The sequence below is a fragment of the Lissotriton vulgaris genome, chromosome 5 (assembly GCF_964263255.1).
Source record: "Lissotriton vulgaris chromosome 5, aLisVul1.2, whole genome shotgun sequence".
Classification (NCBI taxonomy): Eukaryota; Metazoa; Chordata; class Amphibia; order Caudata; family Salamandridae; genus Lissotriton; species Lissotriton vulgaris.
The window spans coordinates 1,572,987,571-1,573,001,626 of record NC_141693.1 but is presented as its reverse complement, the minus strand read 5'-3'; the positions used below and the strand labels follow the sequence as shown (position 1 = coordinate 1,573,001,626).

The following is a 14,056-nucleotide window of genomic DNA, read 5'->3' as shown; positions in this document are numbered from 1 at the left end:
TGGTACTCTTGGTTGTTAGTCGAACTCTATTAACTGTGGATCGTCTCGCCCTTTCTGAGAGGATGGGGGTGTACAAGAGTAGACTTCAGCATCAAACTCATCAAGCTAAATGTAGATTATCTAAGGTGATATTTGTGTTTGTATCTTGATATGGACTAACTGCCAGTCTCATTCGGGTACGGTTAAAAATATGTGGCCAAAGCCTCTTAAAGTGGTGCAGATATGCCAGAGGGCAGTAGGAGTAAAATTAGGCAAGTTATGGAATTCGGTTAGTTTTGCCGTTTTCAGAAGTGACAATTTGGGCAAAGACCAGCTTGAGGAGAGCAACAGCAAAGTGTTTTTGGATGTCAAAATTCCATTTGGGACATTGCTTCCAGTAAAAGGGGTGGTGGTGATCTGGTTGAGAGAAGAGGGTCTAGTCACAGTGAAAGAGTTGGTGGAGTAGTGGTTTGTGCCAATATTCGATGCTGTAGCACTCAGAAAACCAATGTTCCTAAGAAACGTTACCATTTTGTGACATTAAGATGGTCGTTTGGGTCAATAAGGTTTACATGCTGTGCAGGCGTATGGTTTGTGATTTCTGGAATGGGATGCAGATTGGTGGCCTTTGAACTTAACGTCATCTGTGTGTTGTTTTGAATTGGTTTGTATGTGGGGGGAGGGTGGGAGTGGAGGGAGTCCGAATGGGTCAGATGGTCATATCTTGAGTTTACATTGGCGTTCTCGTCTTTGAAAAATAAGAGGGATGTGAGGTAAGCTGTAAGGCTGGAAAACGGAACCTGGGAGAATGTGGAAGGTGAAGAAAGCCTGAAGGGATTCTGGGTTTTAGGAGAAGTGGTTGGCTGTGTGGAAGGAGGGTCTGTGTTTTGCACCGTTTACATACATGTTAAGCTTCCACTAAAATACTCAGCAGTGAATCTTCCTGGACCCATAATTGTAAACATTAGGATTATAAAATGTAGTGTAATTATGTTATACAAAAGATGATGTACACAGTCTTGAATTGCTTCCCAGCACCCACCCCCAATGACCGTTTAATGCTCCACTACTCTATAGTTAGGATTACGATATATAAATACAAATACATACACATGCAATGGTGATGGAACTCACTCTAGTGCTCTAAAGTTTATCCTGGTACCAGAAATGGAGATCGGGGTAAAACATGTAGCCACATGGCCACGGTCTGGGAGGGACACGCATATACCTTTTGTTACTTTGCTAACAGTTGCGGCACAGTTTCAGAAAGTAAATCATGAGTGGTACGTGAACGTCCACCAGTCTGCAGAAACTACAAAGGGTGAGTGGTAGATCTTTTAGTAGCACTTGGTAAGGTTAGTAAGTTCAAATGGGTACAGCAGGAGGAGGTCAATCCCTCAGTAGCCTTGGTGAGGAGCAGGTCATAGCAGCCCTCAGGAGTACAATCGACCTCATCGTGCCCGGTCAAGAGCAGTAGAACACTTTTGCAAGAGGGAAAGTGGTATGCATTCAAAGCAGCCCCATAGGAAAGTGGTATACATTGCAGTAGTTCCATGGGAGAGTGGTCACAGGAAGAGTGGCCAAATTCCCATAGCCTGGTAATCTGCCCCGTGGCATGTGCCAGCAGCATGGTATGACAAGAATTGGGAAGAGGGTGGTAGAACAGTTTGTAGATTTTGGCTGCCTTGTGAATATGAACCAGACAGACCAAGCAGTTTATAGAAAATACTTTATTGAAATCTGTAAATTAATGTATTCATTGATTTACAAGCACTGACCAGGTTCCCTATTCACAATGCATCTAAAGGGCTTCCTCCAACATTCCCAACTCAAGAGCAACTTCCATCATTTCCCATCCTACAGCACACTCCAACATTCCCAGATCAAGGGAACACCACCCAACATTCATATCCAGAGAATACAATCTGACATTCTTAAGTCGAGGGCATATGCTGCCACTCCCTGCTTATATTTCTCAAGAGTACTCTGCAACATTCCCGAATCATGGGCACACACACTTTGACATTCTGTTTTCTACGACATTCAGTGGGATTCCAAACTCAAGGACCGAATCAACATTCAAAAACCAAGTGCACCCCATACATTCCTACAACAAAAGTATACTCAAACACACCTATCCCTAAACGAATGACGAAAGTGTCAGCTCCGTGAACCGGCACTCAGAGAAGAGACTCATTCCAAGCCTGTGCCCCCTAGATTTTGGGGTCTAATGGACTAGGCTCTTCGAAGGAAAACAGTGCAGGTCTCTTCAGCACTTTGGTTCTGCTTTCACCAGTGTTCACGTAGGCCTCAACTACTACCCTCGACTCCAACCAATGGGTGGGCAACAGTACCTCGTCAAGTCTGACATCACAACAACATTTCGGTCACGTAAAATGTCACACATGGGGCCAAGTTCAGGACGAAGATCAACCTGACATGGAGCTTGTGTGAGAGGGTGGAGGAGGGCCTTGTGTCCAGGGAAGCGTAGGCAATGTTGAAAAACAATATTAAAATTTTTCATAAATATCAATGATGCAATAAATAGAAAATATATTTAACCATCTAAAGAAACCAATCCAGATGTATACAGTCTGTGCCAAAGATAAGAGATAAAGTGCACATCTGAGCATAAACATAGCTAGACAAGTGCTATACAGGAACTCTGCAAAACAACATAAAACGTGTTAGGAGTTACAAGCACACAGCATGTGCCTACTCTATGATTTTTCACGAATGATTCAGATTTTATGGAGAGTGTGTTTAAAAACAGACGAATCTGCAGATATAGACTGATCTATAGTGAAAGCTGCGGATTTCAGGAAAGATTGCAGGTTCAGACAGTCCGGTTGGGCCCTGGAAGAGCCAGCCACGGGTCACGATTCCACATACATTAAAGAAATAAAGAAACATTGCCACAGGCGCAGGAGGGTTCTGCACCTCGGAATCCCACTGGCCACGTCATGGAGTGCCTTGTGCCAAGTTCTCAAGCCTCTCTGCTGGGCAAACACTGGCCTGGGTGGGATTTTGGAACGGCCCGTAATCTGCCAATGAAGGAGCAGATAAAAGCAGGTTCTGGAGAGCGCCCCCTGTAGGATGCTCAGTAGAATGCGGTCCAAGGTGCTTAGGTCTCCCTCTCCTGAGGACAGAAGTCTGACTGTAAATGTGACAGGTTGGAAACCTAGCCACCATATGACACAGCAGCGAGAGAGGGGCAAAGAGGACCATGTCTTGTGTGAGGTACATGAAGGACCAAGCCCACAGGCTCCATTAAGAATAAGTGCTCAGCTAGGCCTCACTGGCCACAGGCGGCTCTATGCTGACGGTTGAGCAGCCCAACAGTGTTTGTGGCAACTGTTAAAAATGAAAAAGGAACATTGCCTCTTTACAGTTCTCCCTCTCACAGTTTAATAATAGATGCAGTGGTTCAACCTTCATCTTCTTATTCAGGAAAAGCAAGATGGCGCGAAAGGCTGTGGTGATCTGAGCCTTCAGTCTCGAAAAGTTACACAGTGGTACAAGATCTCAAGGGGGGCTCTTATGAGGTGGAATATCCTTGGAGCGGTTTGGGCTCTAACAGGAAGGGGGATTTTTGAGCAATCTTGGATCCTGAGAGAAAGTTTTTGAAGTGGTGGTCTGGCTCAAAAAAGGTGGAAACATCCGGGGGCTGTCATGGGATTTCAGGGTCTCCTATGAGTGGCCACCACTCCTGCCCTCAGTAGTAAGAGTGATGGACGCCTCAGGGGTCTACTGTGTAGGCTCTTCAAGGCCAATCAGCCTCAGTTGGCTTCTAACCAGGTTCCTCTGTGGACTCCAGTGCGGCCTCTTCATAGGACAGATAGGTCGTGGCATGACTTGGATCGCTGCTTGAAGAACTTGCTGTTCTTGGCCACTAAGTTCTGCAGGAAACGCTTGGCCTTCTTTGTCAAGCTCTCGCGCCGGCCTTCTTGAAGGGCTGGAGGTAGCGGGCAAGGGCCCCGGCTGTCGCCTTCCTCACGGGTCTCAGCCCGGCGCAGTCGGATCTGGCGTACCACACCCTCAAACAGCTCGCGTGTGTTGTGGTCCAGCGCCGCAGAAGTCTCTACATACTTGCAGTTCAGCATCACAGCCACGCTTCGCCCCTCTGAGGACACAAAGAAGAGTGAGGTGCACGTGAGACAAGGGGAAGACACAAGAGACATACGTTAATGACAGAGGTAAGCTGGCAAGAGGATATCTTTTAAAAAGGGGAGCAAAATGGAGGAAAGTTTGTGCAACAGATGTGTACAAGAGGCACATGGGTGAGTAAAATACAAAAGACATGAGTAATGGAGGAAAAGTGCTAGAAGGCAGCTTTGAAAGGTGATTTTGAGAGAGGAAGGTCTGTGCAAGAATGGCGAGCATAACCGCTGGTAGTGCGTAAAAGAGGGAAGAGTGCACGAGAACTGAGAGCAGGCATTTGTATTTTACACTTCGGCTGAGATAAAGGAAACACCTCAGATTATAATTTAATAATGTGAATTAAACGTTTTTTTTTTTTTGCTCCTGGGTCCATGGATAATCACATCATGGCATGATCTGCTGGCCCACTATAGTGGAAGAGCTCCTCTCTGCGGTGAAGGTTGAAGGACAACACAACAGATGAAGATTACGGTGGAAAACATTTTCCATCTTCTTCCAATCTGAAAGATCATCTTCACAATCCCAGCCTGTACATATGGGATCTGCTTACAGTATCCATGGAGCCCAATGGCTGCTTCAAGGGGCGCCATATCGACCCGCCTAGGAATACCCAGACTCATTTAACATTTGGCCTCAATGATCACAATCGAACTAAACATGGAGATTTATGGTAATGGGTTGAGATTAGAAATTTGAGGTATAGGGATATGGAAATAGGGGTGATGTGTAGGATAACAGAAATCCAATGAAAGGCACAATCCTAAAAATGTAGGACACAAGATTACAGAATTATGAGTTTTTTGTACGGGTAGAATGATAAAGGGTATACAGCAGGGGTTCTTAACCTAGGATCTGCAGACATATTCTTATTATTATTATTAATACTTCATACATTGAAAATGTTAAACCATATTTTAAACGAGAAGAAAGTTGAAACCGGGGGCTAAAAATTAAGTGGGTAGACCGAGCTTGACTTGTGGGAGCATTATGGATGATTGGTTGCCCACTGACGCACTGCTATGAGAGAATAAGCAAGAGTACACATAATTATTAATAAGGACAATTATATTCTATATTCTAGCATACAGTTTTGTCTTAGAAATAAAAACCATATTTTTAAATGATCCAATTTCTCAATTAAAATTTTGACTTTCATAGTTCAATGAATTAAAATATTTAATATGTTCTGCATTGGTTTGATTTATACTGGTTTCTGTAGTTTTGAGTACTGTTTTGAGGTTCAAAGCGCAGAAATTCCTTAGGCTGAGGGATATCCAATAGTCCGTTTTCTTTACTTACAAGGAAACTATACAGACTACACAAGTCTAGAATGTTCTTATTTTGTGCAACTATGCATGTGCAATTAAAACTTTTCAAATCCTCAGCAAAGACAACTATCAGCAGTTTATTCATTAATGTAAACAAACTAACCCAAAAGGCGACGGACTTCACTCATTGGCTGTCTAATTTCACTTGGAAAACAACCCCTTACTTGATCGCTATCCATCTCTTCTCGCCTACTTAAAAATGGTAAAATCACAAATAATCCTTTGCCATGCATATCGAGCATTAACCAAAGCGTGTGCAGAAAGGAATTTTGTATATAACACCCTATCAATATTGGTATTCATTTTATCTATCTTAACCTACCTCTTGCACAAGAAAGACGGAGTACACAGAGTGATTATTAAGCTGCAGCCTGCTCATCTCACACAAAACATCAGCAGTAAACACTTAATGGCTGACTAAGATGTCGGTCGGAGTTGCCCGCGAACGACACAGTTGCAGATTCGCGACCAACCGACTGACCTCCAGTCGGTGGTCCTGACCGCATGATTACGATGCGACTGCACACTGTGGTCGCATTCTCCCATTCCTCTATGGGAGCATGTGCTACGGCTATAAACCAGCAGAGCTGTAAACCGGCCATAGCACAAGCTTCCATCGAGAAATGGAAGTTTGTGTAAATCCCTGCACCCTGGGGCATGCACCTTAAGGTGCCTGCCTGACCCAGGTTGCAGGGATTTACAGAGTGCCCCCCAGGGCCACAACCTTAGGCTGCGGAGGCAAGGGGTCCTTGCTAGGTGCTCCAAAGTCACTTTCCAAACTTCTTTCCATGTCAGAAAGCCGGGCACGGAAAGGCTGTTGCAAACCAAGTTTGTAATCCCTACGGCGGAAACGTAGTCCTATTGGGATTATGAGCCAGTCTCCGACTGTCCGTTAGGCTCCATGAGCCCATCGGAAGCCAGCCGGAATGACCGTCGTGTTTCAATTCATACTGCCTAGATTGTAATTAGGTGGTCGGAATTGAAAACGACTAGGTCGATCAGAAAGCCTCCGACCTGCAGTCAGAGGCTCTACGAGCAACATCAGGCTTTCCAAAAGACATCTTAAATGGGCCCCTTAGTCTCTAAACTATCCTACCAGCGCTATTTTAGAGACTTATGTCACTGGCTGCCTGAGCGCCTTCATTGAGAATTCATCTTTCCTGGAGGCCCAACAAGTGGGATTCCGCCCCCTCCATTCCACCGAGTCGGTTATTGTGGCGGTCATGGACACCCTCAGAAAGGGCGCCGATAATAACATCCCTCAAGCCCTTGTCCTATTGGACCCATCGGCTGCTTTTGACACGGTCGATCACGCTATATTGATTGACCGTGTCAGGAACGCCGGTATTCAGGGCATGGCTCTTGAGTGGGTTAAGTCCTTTTTGGATAATCGTTTTCAGGCAGTGCATTTGTCTACCTTCTCGGCTCCCTACTCTCCCTTGTCCTGCGGTGTCCCTCAGTGCTCCGCTTTATCCCCTTTATTATTTAATTTATACATGCAACCCCTGATCTTTTCCCTTCGATTATGCGGATGATTTGCAGCTAATTTTTCCCACTGATACCTCCCTCTCCTCTCGTACTACTTTTCAGTCCACCATGCTTGAGATCTCCGAGTGGATGTATCATAGCCAACTCAAACTAAATCCCACTAAGACTGAGCTTGTTCTGGTGGGAGGAGCAGCCAATCCATGGAATGATTATTTTGGCCTCCCTCACTAGGGCTCCCTCCCTGTCCTGTTAACTCTGTGAAGAGTCTCGGCGTGGTCATTTCTAGCGACTTATCCATGGGGCCCCAGATCAGTGAGGTGACGTCATCCTGCTACTTCCAACTACGCAGGATACGAAAAATCTGTAGATTTCTCACCAGAGACGTACTGATCCTCGTCATCATGGCCCTGGTTACGTCGAGAATTGACTACGCCAACACTCTGTATGCCGGTATCCCTGCATACCTCCTTCACAAGTTGCAACTTGTACAAAATCAGGCTGCACGCCTGGTTTACAACCAACCGCGACACCAACATGTCTCGCCGCTACTGCGGAGCCTTCATTGGCTTCCTGTGGCCAAGCGTTGCATCTTTAAACTGGGCTGTACGATCTTTAAAGCCCTATCTGATCTTGCTCCTCTCTTTATTTCCTCTAGATTAAAATGCTATGTTCCTTCCAGAAACCTCCGCTCCTCTGGCCACAATCTGCTAGTCATTCCAAAAACTAAACGGAAAAAACATGGCGGCTCCCGTTTTTCTTTCTGCGCCCCCAAAACCTGGAATGCTTTCCCACCGGACATCCGTCACTGCCCTACCTATGGCTGCTTTCGTAAACTGTTAAAAACTTCTCTTCCAGTCTGCTTTTGAGTAAAATCACACGTCCCTGCCTCCCCGCATTTGTCATGAGCGCCATGAAACCGTACGGTGTCCGAGCGCGGTACAAAACTTTTTACCATACCATATGGAATGACACCAGAAACAGCATAATCTTGTCCCTAATAAAATCCTGCAGCTAGACATAAGAAAATACTACTGTCCTGCTTCATACTATCCAATGAAGGTTTAGTAGTCTCGACAAAGGCAATGATGCCTGTACTGTCCTTAATAAGTTTGTCACCTTGTTGATAAATAGTGAACCTATCCCATTCAAATGTGTCAGATCTGCTGAGAAGTGCTTCTAATGTTACACTAAAGGTTTAGTAGCTCCAATGAGAAGCTGGTATTGTCTAATACAAGTATATTGGCCGTGCTCTAAAAATCTTTCACAATTCTTTAGCAACAACAGTGAAGAGAATTCATACCTCCTTTGTTAATTCTTTTAAGGCTCCTAGCGACACCCTCTCTGATGGGGACTGGGCTAGTCTTTGTTCTTTTACCAGCTTTATAAAGCCACTAATTTTAACTAGCTGAAAATCAGTACCTTCAAGCCGGGTTCTGTTAGGACCCTTGCCCAGTGCGAATTACTACACGTGCCAGTGACTACATTGCTCTAGTGCTTATGGAATTCTAATATGCACTTCCAAAAAGGACAGGTTCCTCAAGTGTTTTCACACCTCTTCAAAAAAAGTCTGTGGCTTATCTCGCTATTTTCTCAGTTATTTTTTATGGGGTCAAGGGGGCAACACGATAGCTGGCAGTAACAAGGACAATGTGTGTGTGGGCAGGCAAGCAACAACACACATCGGGTGGGGCGGCAAGCAACAACACAGCGGGTGGGAGGGCAAGCAACAACACACAGCGGGTGCGGGGGCAAGCAACACAGCGGGTGGGGGCAAGCAACACAGCGGGTGGGGGGCAAGCAACACAGCGGGTGGGGGGCAAGCAACACAGCGAGTGGGGGGCAAGCAACACAGCGAGTGGGGGGCAAGCAACACAGCGGGTGGGGGGCAAGCAACACAGCGGGTGGGGGGCAAGCAACACAGCGGGTGGGGGGCAAGCAACACAGCGGGTGGGGGGCAAGCAACACAGCGGGTGGGGGGCAAGCAACAACACACAGCGGGTGGGGGGCAAGCAACACAGCGGGTGGGAGGGCAAGCAACAACACACAGCGGGTGGGGGGGCAAGCAACACAGCGGGTGGGGGGCAAGCAACACAGCGGGTGGGGGGCAAGCAACAACACAGCGGGTGGGGCAAGCAACAACACACAGCGGTGGGGCAAGCAACAACACACAGCGGGTGGGGCAAGCAACAACACACAGCGGGTGGGGCAAGCAACAACACACAGCGGGTGGGGCAAGCAACAACACACAGCGGGTGGGGCAAGCAACAACACACAGCGGGTGGGGCAAGCAACAACACACAGCGGGTGGGGCAAGCAACAACACACAGCGGGTGGGGCAAGCAACAACACACAGCGAGTGGGGGGAAATCGAAAGACAGCGGGTGGGGGGCAAGCAACACAGCGGGTGGGGGGCAAGCAACACAGCGGGTGGGGGGCAAGCAACACAGCGGGTGGGGGCAAGCAACAACACACAGCGGGTGGGGCAAGCAACAACACACAGCGGGTGGGGCAAGCAACAACACACAGCGGGTGGGGCAAGCAACAACACACAGCGGGTGGGGCAAGCAACAACACACAGCGGGTGGGGCAAGCAACAACACACAGCGGGTGGGGCAAGCAACAACACACAGCGGGTGGGGCAAGCAACAACACACAGCGGGTGGGGCAAGCAACAACTCACAGCGGGTGGGGCAAGCAACAACACACAGCGGGTGGGGCAAGCAACAACGGATGGGGGCAAGCAACAACGGGTGGGGGGCAAGCAACAACGGGTGGGGGGCAAGCAACAGCGGGTGGGGGGCAAGCAACAGCGGGTGGGGGGCAAGCAACAGCGGGTGGGGGGCAAGCAACAGCGGGTGGGGGCGGGTGGGGGGCAAGCAACAGCGGGTGGGGGGCAAGCAACACAGCAGGTGGGGGCAAGCAACACAGCAGGTGGGGGCAAGCAACACAGCAGGTGGGGGCAAGCAACACAGCAGGTGGGGGCAAGCAACACAGCAGGTGGGGGCAAGCAACACAGCAGGTGGGGGGCAAGCAACACAGCAGGTGGGGGGCAAGCAACACAGCAGGTGGGGGGCAAGCAACACAGCAGGTGGGGGGCAAGCAACACAGCAGGTGGGGGGCAAGCAACACAGCGGGTGGGGGGCAAGCAACACAGCGGGTGGGGGGCAAGCAACACAGCGGGTGGGGGCAAGCAACACAGCGGGTGGGGGCAAGCAACACAGCGGGTGGGGGCAAGCAACATAGCGGGTGGGGGCAAGCAACATAGCGGGTGGGGGCAAGCAACACAGCGGGTGGGGGCAAGCAACACAGCGGGTGGGGGCAAGCAACACAGCGGGTGGGGGGCAAGCAACACAGCGGGTGGGGGCAAGCAACACAGCGGGTGGGGGGCAAGCAACACAGCGGGTGGGGGCAAGCAACACAGCGGGTGGGGGCAAGCAACACAGCGGGTGGGGGCAAGCAACACAGCGGGTGGGGGGCAAGCAACACAGCGGGTGGGGGGCAAGCAACACAGCGGGTGGGGGGCAAGCAACACAGCGGGTGGGGGGCAAGCAACAGCGGGTGGGGGGCAAGCAACAGCGGGTGGGGGGCAAGCAACAGCGGGTGGGGGCAAGCAACAGCGGGTGGGGGCAAGCAACAGCGGGTGGGGGCAAGCAACAGCGGGTGGGGGCAAGCAACACAGCGGGTGGGGGGCAAGCAACACAGCGGGTGGGGGGCAAGCAACACAGCGGGTGGGGGCAAGCAACACAGCGGGTGGGGGCAAGCAACACAGCGGGTGGGGGCAAGCAACACAGCGGGTGGGGGCAAGCAACACAGCGGGTGGGGGGCAAGCAACACAGCGGGTGGGGGGCAAGCAACACAGCAGGTGGGGGCAAGCAACACAGCGGGTGGGGGCAAGCAACACAGCGGGTGGGGGCAAGCAACACAGCGGGTGGGGGCAAGCAACACAGCGGGTGGGGGCAAGCAACACAGCGGGTGGGGGCAAGCAACACAGCGGGTGGGGGCAAGCAACACAGCGGGTGGGGGCAAGCAACACAGCGGGTGGGGGGGCAAGCAACACAGCGGGTGGGGGGGCAAGCAACACAGCGGGTGGGGGGGCAAGCAACACAGCGGGTGGGGGGGCAAGCAACACAGCGGGTGGGGGGGCAAGCAACACAGCGGGTGGGGGCAAGCAACACAGCGGGTGGGGGGGCAAGCAACACAGCGGGTGGGGGGGCAAGCAACACAGCGGGTGGGGGGGCAAGCAACACAGCGGGTGGGGGGGCAAGCAACACAGCGGGTGGGGGGCAAGCAACACAGCGGGTGGGCGTGCAAGCGACAACACAGACAGCGGGTGGGGGGGCAAGCAACAACAGACAGCGGGTGGGGGCAAGCGACAACAGACAGCTGGTGGAGGGTTCTGCCTGACTGTTTAGCTATCGGGCATTTCACATTTCCATATTTCACCAATCTGGCACAAAAACAACAGCCTCTGCCTGTAACAACAAACAACTTAATTGATCTGTTAAACTCCCCCCTCCCCCCCCCGTCCTTACCCTCTCAAGTAAACCAGGAGAACAATTGCTTTTTTTTGTTTTAATTAGAAAACAAATGTTTATTCTTCTGTGTTTGCACACCATCTGGTTGACAAAAGCTGCATGACGTAATGCAGCGGGCATGTTCTTATTACAAGATTTGATGTTTTGCAATCGGAGTCACCAAATTCACTTTTATTTATTTAGTTTTTTTAATAGAGCACGGGTTGTTCAGGGATGTGGAAGGGTGGCTGGGAGGTGGATGAGAGTTACAACAAGCACTGGCAAAGCCAACAGGTCTCGCCTATGCAAGAGCTATTGGTTTTGCCAATATGTTTTAGCAATATTGTACACCAGAGATGTATCTGTTTAGCATGTCTAAAAGTTAGTGGGGTAAAGGAGAGTGGAGTGGAGTGTCATAAAATGGAGTCTTAATAAGGGGTGTACAGTACATTTGAGTGGCATAGAGAGGAGTGGAGTGTCATGGGGTAGCGGACAATGCCGTGGAGGGAGTAGAGTGTCGTAAAGTGAAAGAGCACAGAGGTGAGTGGTGAACAGTGGCATAGAGTGTCATGGGCTGGTGTAGTGCAGAGTGGAGTGGTGTAGAGGGTGTTGAGTAGAATGGAGTAGAGTTGTAGAGCGGTGAACAGCGGAATAGATTGTCATTTAATGGTGCACCATAGAAGGGACTGTAGTAAAGTGGCATAGAGTGGCGTATAGTGGCATAGTTGAGTAGAAGGTCAAAGAGTGGAGTAGTGTCGTAGACTGTTATAGAGTGAAGTAGACTGCTTTAAAGTGGAGTGGTATAGAGTGCAGTAGAGCAGAGTTTAATGGAGTAGAGCATCATAGGATGGAAAATAGTGGTCTAGAAGGAAGTGGCGTAAAGTACAGTGGTGCAGAGTAGATTGGCATAGAGTGCATTCGTTTTGAGTAAAGTGGTGTAGAGTGCACTGGCGTAGAGTGCAGCGATGTAGATTAGAATGGAACAAAGTGCAGTGGCATAGAGACGAGCGGTGCACAGTAGATTGCAGTGGCGTAGAGTGCAGTGGTATGGAGTGGCAGAGTGAAGTAGAGTAGAGTGGTGCAGAGTGAAGTAGTGTAGAGAGGTGCAGAGTAGAGGAGCAATGCAGCATGGAGTGTAGTGGCATAGTGTAGAGTAGAGAGGCGTAGAGTGAAGTGGCGAGGAGTGCAGAGTAGAGGACTAGTGCAGCATTGAGTGCAGTGGCGTAGTGTAGAGGAGTAGAGTGAAATGGCATAGAATCCCATTTAAAATCCCATTTAAGCATTAGTTTTGCATAATGTCCAACATGGTTTATTTTGTCACGGAGGCATATGTATTTATCGATCTTGTAAACAATACTCTGCTGTTTCGCAGCATACATGTCTGACAGGTCACAAAGCGCCTTAATGTCAACAGGAGGCCACCAGCATCCTCAGTCGACAACAGAAAAAAAACACATGTGAATTTAAGAGAAATCGGTGGCTCCATTTACCATAATGTAGCTTCTAAGTGCATCTGTGGAGTCATATCTAATAATTACTTGTTGTTATTTATAGCGTGTTATTGTATGTTAAGCAAATTTTTTAGGGGTTAGTACCATTTGCATACCAGTGTGTGTACTCTGTGCTCGTGTATTTAATTCTAGTCACACAAGGTATGCATTACAAAATTATACGTATGATGTGTGTAGTGATGCGAGACCACACCAATGAATGTGTGCTACCTAAATGACTAAGAGCGCGTAATGTACACAATTTTGATGTTGGTTTGGACGAATTTCTAGGGTTTTTCAAAATCTTATTTCCAGTCAAGAAGCCTAGCCAAGAGGCTGCAGGCACCCCGGACTGACACAGCCACACTATCGGGCACCAAAAAAACCCCCCCTCATTCTGGACTATTTTGGCACCACGCAGCAAAAGGCAGAGCGATGAATGCCATTGGCCTGCACAATATTCTTCAGTCTGGACCCCAGACCTGAGAAGAGCTGCCGCGGGGGTATTACAAACAATGAGCTTGTAAAAAACGGAGTTGCAGGTCCTGAACCCTAGTCGGTGGGAGAATTCTTAAGATGCATTAGTTATCTGGTCAATACAGGGATCCAGCTATTTGGTTAAAAATACCCTAGGGTATACCACAGGCATATCCTTTATTTGATGGTACCTTAGGTATCATTAGGCTGTCCGGTTTTAGGTTTAAACCTATAATAACTGCACTGGAAAAGAAATAGCCCTCACCAGTGAAAACATATAAACACTGAAAAAAAACAGCACAACCACAAACTAAATGCCATTCAAAAAAAGGAAAAAAGAAAAGTGACAACGTCATTTTTATTCTTCCTGAAGGGGCTAATACAATGTAACTTTGTTATACAAGCTGGCAGTAAGAAAGACTGGGCTAACATTATTCTGCTTGAGTTTTGTTGTTTAGGGATGCCACTAAAATATTGTTTCTTCTGCAGGGTTGAGAAGCAGGTTTTAGGTTATTTTATAAACTGTCTGGTTTCATAAGAATCTTCCCTAATATGTGTCATCACATTTACCCACGGAGAATGGGTAAAAACCCTTGCTCAAGATGTGATGGGAGACTGT

At 48.8% G+C, this 14,056-nt stretch overlaps 1 protein-coding gene across 2 annotated transcripts in view; it reads right to left on the bottom strand.

Moving 5' to 3' along the window:
• Positions 1–1,697: 1,697 nt before the first annotated feature.
• The window catches only part of REM2 (RRAD and GEM like GTPase 2), a 191,468-nt gene continuing 179,109 nt past the window's right edge, over positions 1,698–14,056 (bottom strand). For both annotated transcript variants that reach the window (XM_086923657.1, XM_086923658.1), the window contains exon 5: positions 1,698–4,102. In XM_086923657.1, coding sequence (XP_086779783.1) covers positions 3,807–4,102 — 296 coding nt within the window. In that variant the 3' untranslated portion in view covers positions 1,698–3,806. The remainder of the gene's footprint in view (positions 4,103–14,056) is intronic.